The sequence below is a fragment of the Marmota monax genome, unplaced genomic scaffold (assembly GCF_021218885.2).
Source record: "Marmota monax isolate L192 unplaced genomic scaffold, Marmota_monax_Labrador192_F-V1.1 WCK01_AAM20220418_F8-fsc00003, whole genome shotgun sequence".
In the NCBI taxonomy this organism is placed as follows: domain Eukaryota; kingdom Metazoa; phylum Chordata; class Mammalia; order Rodentia; family Sciuridae; genus Marmota; species Marmota monax.
The window spans coordinates 12015082-12033184 of NW_026694084.1; the positions used below are offsets into that span (position 1 = coordinate 12015082).

Here is an 18103-nt window from a genome sequence, read left to right on the forward strand (position 1 = left end):
TTGTTGGTTGGCTTTTGGGGGGGGGAGTGTTATACATCTTTACATTTAAAATGTATGATGATTTTCAAACATTATTAAGAAGAAAAAAATATCCCCAATACCAAGGATTTACACTTCAGTGAAGTTGATGGACTTTCAAATTCAGAAAGTCCAATTCAAGTTCCAACTCAGAAGACATCAAATTATGTGACTTTGTCCAAGTCTCTGTAAGTCTTAGCTTATTTATTACTAACATGAGAGAGACTGGATTGTATGATTTCTGAGATTCCTTCTATCTCTAACATTCTGTTTGTGTACTTCTCTATATTGGCATTTTCCATATAATGTATAGTATGTATTTTGTATACTGTTATTTATAATGCTTGTCATCCATAACCTCTTCACTGTTTTCTTCACTATTACTGTAGGTTAGAGCCTTTTTCTAGATTGATTCATTCTATGCACTACTGCTGAATTAATTTTCTTAATTCAGTATTTGATAATTACCTTTGTTCAAAAGCTTTTGATCTCTTTTTTTGAAAATTAAGCCATTTATTCCTCTTAATTAGGCATTTAATATTCTCATAAACAGACTCAGCTCATTTTCTAATATTTTGCATATTCTACTATTATCTCTAACATTTTCATTTGACTTTTTTATCTTCTATAATCAGTCTGTGTGCTGAAATTTACACATTTGTTCATGCACATTGTTGTCCATCTTTTCTACTATAGTGTTTAACTTATTAAGTATATTTATTTTAAATAATGTATTTGAGAGAGGGAAAAAGAGAGAGAGATGCAAAAGCTGATTCTTACATTTACATGGAAATGCAAGGTGTCCTAGATAAACAATAAATCTTGAAAAATAGTGAAGTTGAAGGATTCACAGTTCCAACTTTCACAACTTATTTCCAAGTTACAGTGTTCAAAACAATGTGCTAATGGCATAAGGATAGATATATGTATCAAAGGATTAGAGAGTCTTGAAGAAAATCCAAACAAAAACAATTTTTTATTTTGTAGTTCCAGCTATCATATACATATTTCAGCCTCTGGTGATTACTTTGAATCTTAAAATAATGGGCCATATTTTTCATGATTTTTGTGTTTACATTGGTTTTGTATTGAATGTTGGACATCATGTGATCAATAGTGACTGAAGCAGAATTTATACTTGAAAATGAACACATTGTGTGTGTGTGTGTGTGTGTGTGTGTGTGTGTGTGTGTCTGTGTGCATGTGCATGCACTTTCATGCATACACTTGAGAATATGAATCAATCTTCTGACTATGGAACTTGGACTGGAATTTTGATGTTTCACCTTAGTACAGCAAGCAGCACTGCATATGGAAAGTTTGCTTTAACATCATTCCACTTCTTTGTAAAAATAGGAAAACAAAGGAAAGACTCAGAATATTTTTTTGATGGTCATGTTTGAGACACATACTCTTCCTTTTTTTATTTGCAATATTTCTAGTAATTCATTTAAAATATGCTCTTATAAGTAGATTAAAGGAGGGTTTTGAAATTGTGATCTGATTTCAGAGCTTTTCTTTCTTTTTAGTTGTCAACAGATCTTTATTTATTATTAATTTTTTAAAATATATATGACAGTGGAATGTATTACAATTCATATTACACACATAAAGTACAATTTTTCATATCTCCGGTTGTATAAAAAGTATATTCACACCAATTCGTGTCTTCATACATATACTTTGGATAATGATGACCATCAACATTCCACCATCATTTCTAATCCCATGCCCCCTCCCTTCCCCTCCACCCCTCTGCCCTATCTAGAGTTCATCTATTCTTCCCATGCTCCCCTTCCCTACCCAACTATGAATCAGCCTCCTTATATCAGAGAAAACATTTGGCATTTGGTTTTTTGGGATTGGCTAACTTCACTTAGCATTATCTCCTCCAACTCCATCCATTTTCCTGCAAATGCCATGATTTTATTCTCTCTTATTGTTGAGTAATATTCCATTGTGAATAAATGACACAATTTTTTTATCCATTTATCTCCTGAAAGAAGGCATCTAGGTTGGTTCCACAATTTAGCTATTGTGAATTGTGCTGCTATAAACATTGATGTGGCTGTGTCCCTATAGTACGCTGTTTTTAAGTCCTTTGGGTATAGACCAAGGAGTGGGATAGCTGGGTCAAATGGTGGTTCCATTCCCAATTTTCCAAGGAATCTCCATACAGTTTTCCATATTGGCTGCACCAAATTGCAGTCCCACCAGCAGTGTATGAGTGTTCCTTTTTCCCCACATGCTCACTAATATTTATTGTTGTTTGTATTCATAATAGCTGAAGTTCATCAGTGAACTTCTTGAATAGAGAACTCACATATTTTAGTGTGAGGACTATACTACATCACATAATCTCATGTAATACAATAACAATTCATAATTCTATCCTTTAGAGAGGTATCTTTAAAATATTTGCTGCTTTATGAAATCTTTAAAGAACTGGGGAAAAATAATGTACAGCCAGTACTGTAGTGGAATAGCTTTGTTATAATCAGCAGAGCATTATTAATCTCAAACATCCACTGAAAATGGTAACTATTTCAAAAAATAAGAATTACACCATCCCTTGAGATTTTAAAAATTTGTATTTTAAAGGCATTTTAATTTTCTGCATGTTACTTGTGCTCGGTAAATAATCCTGTCAATATGAGATTTTTATATTTTCAAAATAAAAATTGAATTATAAGGAAAACCATAAATATTTAATAGACTACTCAAAATGATCACAGGATATTTACAGCTTATATGTTTTTACATATGCATATCAAATAATACAATATATCTATTATTCAGTGTTAAATTTTTCTCTGATTTTCTCGAGAAACTTGATATTTAATCTTAGAATTTCAAATATAACTATTTAAAAATGCAACTATAGAGATATGAAGACTGAAGGCTTTGTGAGTGATTAATGATTTTAATAATATCTTGCTTTCTCTCATCAGTTGTCTATATTATCACTTTCTAATTTTAGATTTTTATTAATTTGAGCCTATAATTCTTGTTATTTTTGAGTAACCTTATGTACTTTTAATTAACATACAGTATTTTTCTTTTACTTTAATAGGAATATTCAGTGGAGAAGTGCTATTATGCCCAAGGATAAATCAATCCATCTTCCTCCAAAACAATAACATATTCCTATATATGCACAGTACTTTACATATTTACCATGATTTCCATGGTGAATATTTTGTGCCTTGCACCACTTCTCTCTCTCTCTCTCTCTCTCTCTCTCTCTCTCTCTCTCTCTGTCTCTCTCTCTTTTTCCTCATGGTGCTGGGGATTGAATGCATGTTAGGCAAGTGCTCTATCACTGAGCCACAACCCCAGCAGTGTCTTGCAATTCTCTTAAATTCAAAGCAGGGTTAAAATAACCAAGAACTTTTGAAAATTGAGATATTTAAACTTGCATCTTGCACATTATAATGAAAATGAAAAGTATGATATATGTATTTCTTTAATTACTCCCAAGTGTCTTGTTTTTTAACGTTTCTGAGTATATGTTATATTTTAGGTTTTGCTTCAGTTGTGCAGTTAATACTCAGAAAATAGCTTGGCATTTGTTTTAGTCATCTTTTTGTTGCTGTGACTAAAAGACCTGACAAGAACAATTTTCTAGGAGGAAAAGTAAATAAAACTTTATTTCAGAGGTCTCAGTCCATAGATGGCAAGGTCTATTTTCTGAGCCCCCAAAGAAGTAGAATGTCATGGTGGGGGCGGGAGGCATGGCAGAAGAAAGCAGCTCAAGACGTTGCAGGAGGAGAGAGAAATTTGGGGAGATCCCCATAAGGGACAAAATATATACTCATAGACATGCCCCCAAAGACCTTCCTCCTCCTGCCACATCCTACCTGCCTATAGTTACCTCCCAGTTAATCCCTATCAGGGGATTAATGCACTGATTAGTTAAAGTTGTTATAACCCAATCATTTCACCTCTAAACTTTCTTGAATTGTCTCACATGTGAGCTTTTGGGGAATACCTCATGTCTAAACCATAACAACATTCAAGATATTTTTTCAAAAGTATTATGCTTCTGCTCTTAACCAGATTACTATATTACACAATATGAATGAACATAAGGAAGGTGCTTCTTGCCACAAAGAAGAGACTAGACTTATCCTTTAGAGATATAGCCATTTAAAAAAAATAAAATATCTCAGCTTTATAAAGGAAAAGAATAACTAATTTCTAAGTAGTTTTACTTTTTATAAGTTTAGTTTTAAAGAAAATCTGTTAAATTTACTTATACAATATAAACACAGAATGTCTTTGTTTTGCTATATGCTAGGGTTCTGAGTTAGAATATAGGACAATTGTCATTGATTTCTGAATATTACTTTGAAGCATTTCATTGTTTCAATTGGTGTTTTTAACTTACTTTTCTTTTCTTTCTTTCTTTTTTTTGGAGTGTTCTTAATGTTCTCTCATACTTACACAGATACTCTATTTTGAGCATACTTTGGTCTGGAGTTATGTCATTGGGATGGATGGATGAATGGGTAGATATGATAAGCTATAAAAAAGAATGCTCACAAGTCTATTCTTCCCCAGAACTTTGCATGAGTTCCTTGGTTCTTTCATTGAAAATAGAGACCCTAAAAGCAGCAAAATTGATGGGGAGGTACATCAGATTCCTTAGAATGTTGAAAATCTCTTTCAAACAACCACATTGACTGGAAAAATAATTCAAAACTGAATTATTACAAACTCAATGATTCACAATTGAGTCAGATAATTATAAAATTATTTCCCTCAGAAATGACTGAAAAGAGTACTAAAATTTAATATTAATCATTTTTACTTTTTCTTATGAGTAAACACTGACCTTTAAATTCAAAGTCATTCTAAATTGTTTACTATTATGGCCCATTGTCAGTTTATCCTTATACCAGAATCTGCATATGCTATTATATGTTTTCATGATAGTTGTTTCAATAGTGGATATTGTTATAGTACTATAGGTCAGTATAAATCAATGAGGGAACTGTTAAGCAGTATCCTCACCAAATATTGTAGAATAGAGGCCACTAGGTATTGCAGAGTAGTAGTCTATCAGTCCAGGCAAATGATCCATTAAAAAAAATCTGAATTATTTTAAACATAGATTAGAAAATATAGAATATTTATTTAAAAATGGAACATGACTGACCATGAAATTACCTTTTAGAAGACAATTGGATTATTCACCTAAAAAAGGTTTAAATTTACAAATGAGGGATCCTAACCTTATTTGCAGTTTACTCTTTAGCAGTTTGATAACACCAATGGCCACCTACTTTAGAACATTTTGTATGCATTAAGTAAAATAAGGTGAGTAAGCAGAATTACGTTTCATTGAAATGTAGTCTACAATTTGAGAATTCCATGTAGGAAATAAAATATGTTAAACCTTATTTACTTATTATTTACACTTCTCAGTTGTTGCTATTTGAAATTATTTATATATTCCTGACTTTATACTCACTCAAAATATAGGTGAAAATTCTCAAGTTTTATATACTGGTGTTGATTCTGCTATGAAACTGGGTAACTCAGGTGTCTTGCTTTAAATTTTAAGTTTTACGTATTTAAACCTATTCTTACCAGATTGTGGTTATAGGAGCCTATCTTGACTTTCTCTGTGTTACCAAAATTTAAAATATAACCTTTTATTTCCCTTAACTGTGAAAATACATTTTGGGAAAGTTTTCACTTCTGTTGTGGTTCTTCTGTGTTTCACTTATTAACCTATTTTCATCTCACATTATGATAATTATATATTTCTTATTTTTTGTGGAACGAAAATATAAAGAAAATTTAGGAGATTGCAGGATGTGATATAAAATAAATCCAGTATTTACTTTCTAAAGTCTTCTAATTTAAAGTCTTCTGGTTTAAAATTATATGATATTTGGGAAATTGTGTCCTTTTCTCTTTTTCTTTAATTGCTTGTAGTTTTTCACTATCTGGTTGAGAGAATTTATAGGTAAAGTGGAAGTTCTGGTGAGATTAATGCTGTTTTACTCACTATAATATATAAGCATATTTGTTTTGTAATCACAACTGGGTGGAAATATAATAACATTTTTTGAAGTATTACTTTGGTGTATACTACTTTAAGTTCTAGACCAAACGTAATGTTTTTAAGGTTTCTTACAAATTGTGGGGTTGGTGTTAGAAAGCATTTATTGATCAAGTTAGGTATAAAAGCATTATATTAGGTTTCAGGAATACAAAAATCAATAATGATAAGTCATTTAAATTTAGTATTTTTCTTTCAACAACCATTATGTTTTAGTGTTAGATTTATTTGTGGTCAAAGAGACCACATTATTTCAGTGAATTAAGACACATTTTGAATTGGTTGGTATAGCTAAAGTACACTGAGGTAGATGACTGATTAACCAGATCCCTAGAGTGATTTCTCTTTGGGGTCATGTTTAAATATGGCTGCATACTTCAAAGGTGCCCTATTTTTCTATAACCTCATTTTGATCTTTCTGTTGAATGTTCAGGTTTATCAGAATATTATTATTGTGTTGAAAGTATTTTTATATCTTAGTTGGTATACTAATAAACAGTGTTAGGGGCTTGAGAATCAATGTTTACATCATTTTCTTCACTATTTTGAAAATATTAGGAAAAGTCATTGAATTCCTTTAAAATACAATAATACTTCACACAGTTCACATGTTATGTTTAGGAGATTCATTTTGGAAAGCAGGCAGTTTTGGTTTTCATTGATTATAACTGAGCAACTCCTATTATGTTCAACTGGAGTTTTTATTATAGACAGATTGCGATTCCTTAGAAATTCTTAAGAAGTTTAGTGAGATTTTGCTCAAAATATGTTGGGGAAATTTTTTTAAAAACATACTCAATAATTTTAAACAATTACCTTTCTCAAAATCGGTTTGATGCATCATGACCAAATAGAAGAAGGGCACAAAGATCAACTGAGCTGCTTTTTGACTAACGTTTCAGGGATTGTGAAGCAGCAGATAGACAGCCATATCACAGATCCAGATCAACAGAACAACGGCCTCACCTTGAGCGGACCACCACCCGCTCCAGATCCACTGAACGTCCTGATACAAACCTCATGAGGTCGATGCCTTCATTAATGACTGGAAGATCTGCCCCTCCTTCACCTGCCTTATCGAGGTGAAAGATAAATCAATCAGACTAACTTCCCCCTTTGCACCACCAGCACACCATTTTATTTTCCCAGCAGCTAAATGGTTTCTTCTATCATCTTTGACTGATCACTAGTAACAGTCAATACTAACCTTTTCAATGTAAACACACTATTTATATTCAGCGGATATAATAGTGTGTGGTTACCATTGTAATTTGTTTATTAACTGTCCTGACTGCATTTGTTTTGTGATTTCTCATTAATCAGGAGTCCTGGGTAAATGCCCTCATAACTATCACGTTCTTCTCCTACAGAATGAGAAATTACTTGTGTCCATTAGACATCACTTTTCTAATGTTCATCATAATGACAGTAATCAAAAGTAGAATTTTAGTTTCTTTCTGTCAACACTAATATCATGTATTAACCAGTGTTTTCTTTAGCTGAATTTTGAATTACTCAGGGTTTTATTTGTAGTCTCATATTTTCTAATGAAGGGATGTTTAATATAAGCCTGAGTAAAAATCTCTTTGGATCAAGAGAGGAAGATTAATGTTAAGTTTGAAATCTGGTAGAAAGAAGTGTGAGGTAGTAGTTTTTATTTTTTGAGCTACAGAATTCTCCTCTTTCATATAGAAAGAATACTAATTTACATTAACTATTCCATGGATTTTATCATAGGAGTTTGTGTGCATGTATGTGTGTATGTAAGCATATTACATAAAAATGTAAACATCTTTTGGTATTTAAATAATCATTCAAATATCCATATTTTGTTCTGTTTTCCTAACCTTTTAATCAGCAGCTAAACCTCTTTTTAAAAAGCACTTACACAGCTATCATATGAACCAAATGTATTAAAAGCATTTAAGTCATTGTACTGAAAATGAATATCAATGATGTATCTTGTAGGTCTCATCCTCGAACTGGGTCTGTCCAGACCAGCCCATCAAGTACTCCAGTGGCAGGACGAAGGGGCCGACAGCTTCCACAGCTTCCACCAAAGGGAACATTGGAGAGAAGTAAGTTTTATTTCTAATTTTATCACAGGGGAAATACACATGGAAGCCAAGGTGAATCAAGATTTTATTATTACCTTTGTGATAGTTATCTTCTTTTGTTAATGCTATGCCTTACTGAATGTTATAGTAGTTTTATTTATGAATATTATATATTCTATGTTTAAAATTTATATTATTTGGAGGTAAAGTAAGCTATCAATTTTGCTCTTGGACATTTTTCAAATGTGAATAAATGCATTTTAAAAGTAAACTTATTTCTTTGCTACAACTAAATTTATGTAATTGTTGATAGTTACATAAAGTTTATTAGTAACTAGCTAAATCAATTTTCACACACTGCAAAGGACTGGTTAGCTGATGCACACCAATGGTGATCCTTCTCAAATCTGGAGTACAAGAAAAAGGTAATCATGAATATATAAAGAAAGATGCATGTTGTACTGATGTTTATAACAATTTCAAATTTTTACATAAGATGCAATATTTGCTGACAAACATGAACATTCTTCTGAAACATTTATAAATTTATAAAGTTTTGGGTAAAGGACCTTTAAAAGCATGGATATCAGAATATTTTTAACCTCATTTAAAAAATGATCCCTTTATTTGGTAACTGGGTGTGTTTTGCAAAAGTATATATACATGCATATTTATAAAAGTATATATCTTAATCACCATTAAATTTTCTTTAATATACAATTCATTCTATGCCTTTGGAGATTTCTGTTGTTTTTAACCCCTGTGCTTTGGTTCCCTTTTTTTGTTTTGTTTTGTTTTTATTTTGTTTTCCCTAGACAATGGAGTCAAGGAGATAGAACCTTATGAAGGTCTGTACATAAAGGAGGGTTTGTTTTGTGCCGACAGCCTTTTTGGGGGGCTGTTAAGCAAAAATAAACCCAACTGCAATTGATGTCCCTTCATTGCATAGTTTTATATACAGCAAAATTATTTTGTTTTATAATTCTGATAAAGTATTCAACTTTTATTTTACTTGGAAATAAAAAGAAGGAGTTAAATTTCATTGATTCATCAAGTGAGAATGCAAAGACACTTCTTTTAAATGAGTAGAAAATATTTGCTCTTTTGAAAATATTTAATTTCCTTTTTAGGCCAAATTCCAGATTTTGAGTAAAACTTTAACCAAAGATATCAATTGCAGTCTGTGTTTATGTCATTAAGGATGTAAACATAGTCTAGTTATATTTATCATCATATATTTCATTTTATATTTATGATGATATTTTAATTATTAAATTTGGCTTTCTTCAAAAGAAAGTTTTTGAATTAGATAGTGATTGTGGTTTGTATTTCCTACATAAATGATGTAGCAAGATTGCTTATAGTATTCAAAGTTAAACGATAGTTTTATGATTTTAGTACTAAACCCTTCATTATGACTCAAGATAAAATATTAAATTATGATATATAGAGTATTTACAAAGACATGGATTATTTACATTTAAAAGACAATAAAATCCCCTACTAATTATAGAATTCTGAAACTGTTGGCTCTTTTATTTACTGATGAATGTCCAACACATAGAATAATGCCCACATTGTAAGCCCAGAATAAATATTTGTTGAATGAATGCATGAAATGTTTATCTAAAAATTGCAAAGCTACCTAAGATAATGTATAAAGTGCCACTAAACTAATCTTGTCATGACTTTTTGTAACAGATTTGTAAATGCTTTGCATTTGAGCAGCAATGTTTTTATTGCCTTATGTAACTTGATAGAAAATGTGTTCTTGTTAGTTGTAACTGAATGGCTACCAACTTCTATTTTGTGGTTCTTTTTGTTTTTTTTATATAGCATAATAGAACAATTCAGTGCTGTTGTGATTAGAGGTCTATTATGCTACCTGGTAAAAAGATTTGAGCAGCATTTCTATAATTCTCCATTATTTGCATAAGACTGGGAAGCCTAAAATTTTAGATGACTTTCCACAAGGAAAATTCAATAATTATGGATTTTTTGTCTCCTCAAGATTTTTAAAGGTAGAGTTTCAGCATCATTTATTGGCATATGAAGTCAGAAACATAAAAGATTATGTCACAATTTTCTAAAATTTTAATTTAAATATCTTGTAAAGCAATAGTCTACTGACATAAGACTAGATCTGTTTTTTTTTTTTTTTTTGGTAATACCAATTATGCCAGAAAACTGATAATATTGTTGATACGGAACATAAGGATTGATAAAGGTTCCAAGGGATTATCAACAAATATTCTAATTACTATTTGTCTTTTTTTCCTTTATAGAATCCATTAAAACCACAATTTTCCCTTAATATCTCCAGTTGCAATTTTTCCATATTTTTATTTTATAAAAGAAAGATGAGCTAAAACTTCCCTCATCCTTTTCAGTAGGAAATTGAAAGTTTTTTTCTTTTTTTAAAAAACTTAATAGTATGGATGATTTTTTTAAAAAGTATTTTCGTAAGTGTTTATATGGAGACTTGAATAGATACATGACTGTAATTTTCATTAGTTTTAAATATGAAAATTATCTATTATCTCTTTAAGAGGTCTTCAATTTCTAGTTGAAATTACATATGTGGTAACTCAAAATAAATAACTCAAAATAAATCTCATCAAATTATTTTCTCAGAACTGCCTAAAAAGTTAGTTGTCAGAACTTGTATTTTGATGTCATTAGTTTAGAATTAAAATATTGAAATATTTATTTTCTAATCCTCCTCAGTAACTAAAAGTTTAGCAAGTTCTATTTTAACTCTTTATGATTTTGGTTAAGTATTTTATATTGTCTTTTAATTTAGTTAGTTTAAATTCATACATTTTGGTTTTTATTTTAGTTACTTTTTGTTGAAAGTCAGAGAAATAAAATAAGAGCAATATGGAAAATGTAATGTATTCAGTAATTGCAAGACATTATCATTATTATTTTATTTTCCCCTTATTTTGTTGTACTGCCATTATGTAAAAATAAAAGTTTGTCATATCATTTTTGTTTCTCCAAAAGGAACGTTATATAGTATTATTTTTTCTAGTAATATACCATGTCAATAGACAAGGCATTTTGCATATTTTACCTAGTTTCCCACATATTCCAAATATATTGAGCTCACCATTTCTCCTTTTACAAATCACCATCATCATAAAAGCAGACAGTGTGATAATTCACTAACAGTAAACTTGGTTTGCAATTACATGTCAGAAACTCCTTTATCAATCTCCTTATAATCACTCATTATACAATTATGAATGTTTTTGTTTGTTTTATTTAATTTAAAAGAAATTATTATACCTATCTAGTCTTTTTTTCTTTACTTTTACTCATGTAAATACAGAAGTTAATGAAGAAACTGTGCATGTGGAAGAGAAAGGGGTAGAAAAGCTGGGAGAAGAGGTCAAGGCAGGTCTGTCTGTGTGTTTAAAATAAATGAATGATTTCACATGATTTTGGGCCACATTATGAATGTGCAGTAAAGAACAGATTTCTGCTTTTCAATACTAATTTTATAATAAATTATCTAATTTTATTAATGAAGAGAGATTATGTAACCTGTCTAGGCAACATTTCACAATATTTAATTTATTCAACTGGTTGGATTTGTTTAAATCAAACTAGAATTATGGTCTGTACCTGTGACCTACATGTCTGCCTTTCCTATACCCCAGCTTATTCATTTACATTCAGAACATTTATTTAATTACTCAAAAAACTTTTTTTTGAGCCGCTTGTAGAAAACTGTATTTTACCATGTGTTGCTGTTGGCAAGGAAAGCTCTAGCTCCTTCTCTAAGGATTTTGAATCTATTACAGGTAAATTATATGGAAATGTAGAATAGAATATAAATCCCATTCAAACTTTTAGAGACTATGATCTCTTTCAGATTATTATTTCCTAAAGTAAGAACAATTAACTTCTTCATTCTAGTTCCTCTTCCTTCTTCCAGTTCAACAAATACTATAATATGTTTTCAAAATCATAATTTGTGTCCATATAGTCCTCCTTCTAAATGGTATGATGACCCTTTGTTTGGGGCTGGTGTTTTATGACCATCTTATGTCATAATATTTGCCACTTTTTGCCAGAATGTTTGCCAGAATTGAAAGAATTTTAAAACATAAAATATTATATAATCAAAATTATTTAAATAAATAATGAATTTATTTATTTTTATTTGAAACTAAGAATTGAATCCGATTCTTATCTAAGCTGCTAGGTTTCAACAAATTTAACTTATTTTAAACAATGAATAATAACTTCAAGTCTACTTTTGTCAAATGTTTAATTGATCACTTTTTAGTCATAATGAGTAGAATATACATTATGTACTTTTTTCTCTCTTATTATGAGAAGGCAATGTCATATTGTATATGAGATATGTTTTCATGATACATTCTCAGAATAGAGTCTGAAGTTTTTAAAACTAAAAACATTGTAAACTGAAATTGCTGTTATCAACAGAATTTTTTAGTATTATAACAATGAGAAAAATGATTCATCAGAGTACATCTGATGATGGAAACAAAGTCAATTTTAGCTACATAGTTCTAAAAGTATATAAAATCTCCATTCTGAATATTTCATACTCTAACTGAAAGAATTCCGCACATCTTTTATTTTCCTTGAACTCTATAGGAATGACATTTTAATGCATATTTTTTCTTTTAAAATATTTTTTAGTTGTAGATGCACACAATACCTTTATTTTATATATTAATTTTATTTGATGCTGTGGAATGAACCCAGTGCCTCACATGAGCTAGGCAAGTGCTCTGCCACTAAGCCACAGCTCTACCTCTTAATGCAATATTATTAAGAATGTATTCCATTTTTATTTAGTTGGGCAGTTAGTGTCTTCTATTCACCCATACTTCTGTATATCATACTAGTTCTCACAAATACTGAAACCCTTCATGCTGCTTATGAATTGGCTTCCACAATAATGACAGTTTTAGGATAACGTTAGTTTAGGGATTTAAGCAACAGTTAGCATCACTTTAATTTTGTCTTCTTTAAACTAAGTAAGTTCACTTGTTGGACCTGACAGTTAGTTTCTCACCTGTTTCTTATATCAATTATTAAATTGACTAAAAGTCATAATTGTAATATATAAATGACTCCCTTGTTCCTTTTGTTTGTTTTTACTGCTTTTTCAGGGAAGTATTCACTTAACTCTTGTTTTCATTAATGTGGCATGTCATCTTTAGTGCATGGATTTATTTCTTTAGTGTGTGATTTCATACTTTTGTTGTGCTTGGCTTTTATTTGGGTTGTTAATGACCTCAATTATTAATTACTGTTGTCTGTTTTCAATGTTATAAAGACAATAAGGGAGAAACACCAAGCCTACCTAATAATGGGAAAAAAGGCAAGTCTAAAAATAAAGTTAATAATGCCTTTCTATATATTAGACACTCTATATTATCATTTGTAATGTGTGTGAATATATCATTTTTCAATTAGGTAGTTATAAGTACATTTATTATTACCAGGTTATGTTATCCAATTTTGCTATTTTTGTTTATTCAGGAACATGAAATTCATATTCAAGACTTACCTTTTTGATCTAACCCAATTCTATTTTATTGAAATGTATAGGTCTAAAATTAGATTTCCTTTTTGATTGTGTTAAATGGCAAGATTCTAAGGAAAATACAGGTGGTCATATTAATATGCATTCACAGAACCAAAACACATTTTTTCAATCCAGCAGTTTTTAAATTGAAATGTTTAAATGTATTTTAAAATAGAAAAGAAAATAATTTATGAAATCAAGAATAATGAGCATAAAAAATTAACACATAATATTGATGGGCTTCTCACATTTTTATACATATGAATTAATATATTACCTTGGCAAATAAAAATGATTGATTTTTAATACTTAGATTTGGTTTCCCTATCATTATTGGTGACAGAATTCCATAACTTACCACAACTAAATGCTATTAAAATAGGACTCTATACATTTTGTAATAATGTATAAGCAAATATAGTTATATATACTAATTTAACATGTCAGTCTGTTCTATACCATAACATTTGGCCCTTGTTATTGGGTCAAATTAAGATATGAATAGGTTTGTGCTTAAGTCAAAATGACCTTCAATCTTTTTTTTAATATTTTTTCAGTCGTTGATGGAGCTTTATTTATTTTATATGCAGTGCTGAGAATTGAACTCCATGTCTTGTGCATGTTAGGCATGCACTTTACCACTGAACCACAACCCCAGCTCTTAAATCTTAAGAATATTCTTATCTGACTTCATCTTTTATAAATAATGTCTACAATGTTCCATGTAAGATTTAATTAACACTAAAATAAATTTATAATTTTTCTTACGTTGGAGTCTTAATTATTCCTTAATACAAATGCTAGGATATTATTTAAAAGGTGAAATGTAGCAAAAATAAAATTAAATCATATATTGTAAAATATGAATTTTCCATAAAGCAACAAAAATTTAAATGAGCTTTCAACATGTATTTACATATTTGTCATTTTATCTGTTTCTTGATCTTCATGGTTTTTGCTTAGTACTTAGGAATGAAACTTTTGATATACATTTATATGGATCAGTGATCTGAAAGATTAGATGTGTCTTTCTAAATGTTCAGTTATAAGGGTGCAAAAAGTTTTAAGCATATATTTCCATTTCATGTTTAAGAGCATTTAGACATGTTAAGATTAGATGTGTTTCACATGAGGTAACTAGGTCAAAGATTTTAACTAACTATATTCCCTTAGTAGAGTCTTGTTTTTCTGACTTTTAGTTGACTTAGAATACGGTCAAGTCATTCATTCCTAAGCTGTTCTTTTTTCTTATTATTTCATTTAATCTTGTATGTAAAGGTTCACATTGACAATGATTATTGGGGCCTCAGTTACCTACACTCATTACAAACCTTATTATTTTATTGTGTATTAAAAATCACTGTTGTTGTATATGCCAATCCTGTGTATGGTGTAATTGAACCTAGAAAGAAATTAATGAATGAAAATTTGAAAAATGAGAATTCTGTACATTTTATATATGCTAACACTCATGTTTATTTAATGTAATCTTTCAATTTTTTAATTGTTTACCTATAATTGAAGTCTAGTTGCTTAATTGTTCCTTTTTTCTCTTCTTTGGGAGAGTGACTTTGAATTTATTGTTAATTTTAAATATCACAGTAATGTTTATGTGTAACTATAAAGTGTCAGGTTGTTTTTTAATTGTTTAAAGCCCATTTATAGATCAGAGATATTCCAGAGATGAATGTTAGAAGCATTTACAATATTCCTTCTACTACTTTTATATTCAATATGATTTAAAAAGATAGCTATGATTCCACCTGTAACCATTTGCTAGAAATGCTCAAGGGTTGAATGGAGTGGTAGACTTAACACCATCTTATCGTAGGATAAAATACAAAGGGAGTAAATAATTTAGTTAGTTTTATTCTGTGTCAGGCTATGAAGTACTCACATACAATTTTGGAATAGACGTAGTGTCCTTTGCCCTATAATTAGTGAGATATGTAATCAGTTAGTTGGAGCTATTCTGTTAACCTTGTATATTGATAGTCAAATTATTTGGTGTATGGAAAAGCTGAAAGAAGAGATCAAGGGAACAGAACATATGAAGAACATGTGGGAATCTTTGTGTTCACCTTTTATCTGATAAATCCAAGTCCACATCTTTGCTATGGAGAGCCATTTGGCCCCAAACTGTTTGCTTGTACTTTACGAAGACACTTATCAGTGTTATGTGGTTTAGCTCGTAGATTCAAAGTCAAGACTTAGGTTTAAAGATACCTTATGAATCTTTTAATAAAACTACTTTTCTTTACAGATAAAGGAGCAGAATTCTAGAGGGTAATAAACTTTCAATGCACATAGTAGCATATCTCTAGTCTAGACTTTGAATCTCATGCCCCTTCAGATGGATGATCTTTTTCTTGCATGGACTTCATCCATTTATAATATGTAAGACATTAGCTAAAGATTTAGTTCAATTTGACCAAAACCTGCTGTCCAGGTAGTCACTGAGGATGCAAGAATGAATAAGACACATCCCTTTCTGTGGAGAGCTCTCAAGAATAAAAGAGCAATAGTATAATAACAAAACCTACCTGATAAAATTATTCTGTACTGTGTAACTTATGTAAAGTTATTCAGATTATGATACATATTCAGTGTCAGCTTTAAAGAGGAAAGGTAAGTTATGGGGGGTTTTGGATAGGTTTTCAACCTAAAATATTTTTCCCATTATCTATCATAGTACTTCATATTCTGCTATTCTCTAATAGCTAATTTTAATAATGCAAAGCTCTTAGGCTTTCTAGAACACTGAAATATAAATATTCCCGAGGCAGGAGCTTTTATTACATACAAAACTTCATGGGAATAAGTGAATAGAGAAAATCAAGTTGTAAGGAAAGGGATGCTGAAAGATGTGGTAGAGTACTAAGTACCTTGGAAGAATAATAATAGCAAACTCTATTCATTCTAAACAATATTATTTACTGTGTGAGTATATTACAAATTTGCTTTCTTAATTAACTTGATATATTTAAATTGCTTAGAACAATACTTGTCACCTATTAAGTAATGTATAAGTGTTAAGTATTATTACTATAATTTCTTAGTACAGTCTTGCTGTTATTTTGTATTTTCAGCACATAATCTAAAAATATCAATTTTATACTTAAAATCAAATTAAACTTTATTGTGATCATTGAGCCAACTATTATATATCATCATATTTGACTATATATATATATATATTATATATAAAGTTTTGTAGTTCTTTAGGAATCTTGGTGCTATTCTTGATCAAATAGCTTTCTTAAGAAACAATACCAAATGGAAATAAGTAGGATTGTATTGTGGTGTAAGTTACTTTATAGTTCGCTAATACATTCATGTAATTTACTTACACATTTCGATTCATTTGTAAAACTCAATATACACATTTAGAGTATTTTTCTCAAAGTACGCATGACCTTTTTAATCTACTGGGGGCTTTTCAAATTTCATGGTGTTTAAAGGACTCCAATGGAAGACGGATGCTTGGGTCTTAAGTTCATTTCTTCTTCTAAATTTATGATCTTTGTCTTTAACTTCTTTAGGTCTTTGTTTCTTCTTCTGTAAAATTAAATATACTGTAAGGATATTAATAGAAAACAAGTGCTTTTGAAGATATGGCTGATAAAATCTAATGTCTCAGATAACTTTGTTTCTAATTCATTGTTTATTTGTTATTGTTGTTTGTTAATATCGATTGGCTTTGGAAAGTTAGCAGATACAACATAATTGACTGTCAGTAATTAATTCATTGTCAGTATTATATATTAAACCCTATCTATTAAAAAGTCATATCTCTTTAGAAACACAATGGGATGGATTGAAAAAAATATTTGTTCCTTTAGGATAGTTTTCAATGTGTAGTCACCTACATTATTTTGAACATAGATAACCTCATAAATAAGAAACGAAAGGAAAAGGTGTTGGGAGAGAGAGGGGAAGGGAAGAGGAAGGAAGGAAGAGGAAGGAAAGGAGGAGAGAGGTGGGGAAAAATGAAAAACAAACAGGTTACAAAGGAACTAAAATAGAAATTTTGATGCTCATTGTGAAGGATGCTTGTATTTCTAGGCATTCTAGAAATTGTATATGTGTCTATTATGTAAAAGTAACCTGGTAACAGTGAGCAGGATGGACTTGTAAGAGAAGGGAATGAAGACATATGACCATTTGGGTTATTGCAGTATTCAATGGTTGGTGGCCTTGAAGTACAGGAAAGACTAGAATAAAAAGGAAAGAGAGCATTTAAGATTTTCTTTGCCAATTCACAATTAATTCCCAAGCCTAAATGAATCAATTGTGACAATTCAGTACTTATAAACAGTTATTTTATAAATTATTTGCCTAATTTACCTTTCCTTTTTTGGAGGCCTTTCCTCTTCATTTTAC

The 18103-nt window shown here is 30.1% G+C and overlaps 1 protein-coding gene across 48 annotated transcripts in view; it reads left to right on the forward strand.

Moving 5' to 3' along the window:
- Rims2 (regulating synaptic membrane exocytosis 2) overlaps positions 1-18103 on the forward strand; it is a 567034-nt gene that overhangs the window by 382029 nt on the left and 166902 nt on the right. For 24 of the 48 annotated variants that reach the window (XM_058585669.1, XM_058585659.1, XM_058585663.1 and 21 more), the window contains 2 exons: positions 6994-7173; positions 8060-8169. In XM_058585669.1, the coding sequence (XP_058441652.1) occupies positions 6994-7173; positions 8060-8169 (290 nt within the window). Of the gene's footprint in view, positions 1-6993; positions 7174-8057; positions 8170-8513; positions 8574-8963; positions 8997-18103 lie in introns of those variants that run through there. The other 24 variants (XM_058585652.1, XM_058585655.1, XM_058585668.1 and 21 more) reach the window with 4 other exon arrangements.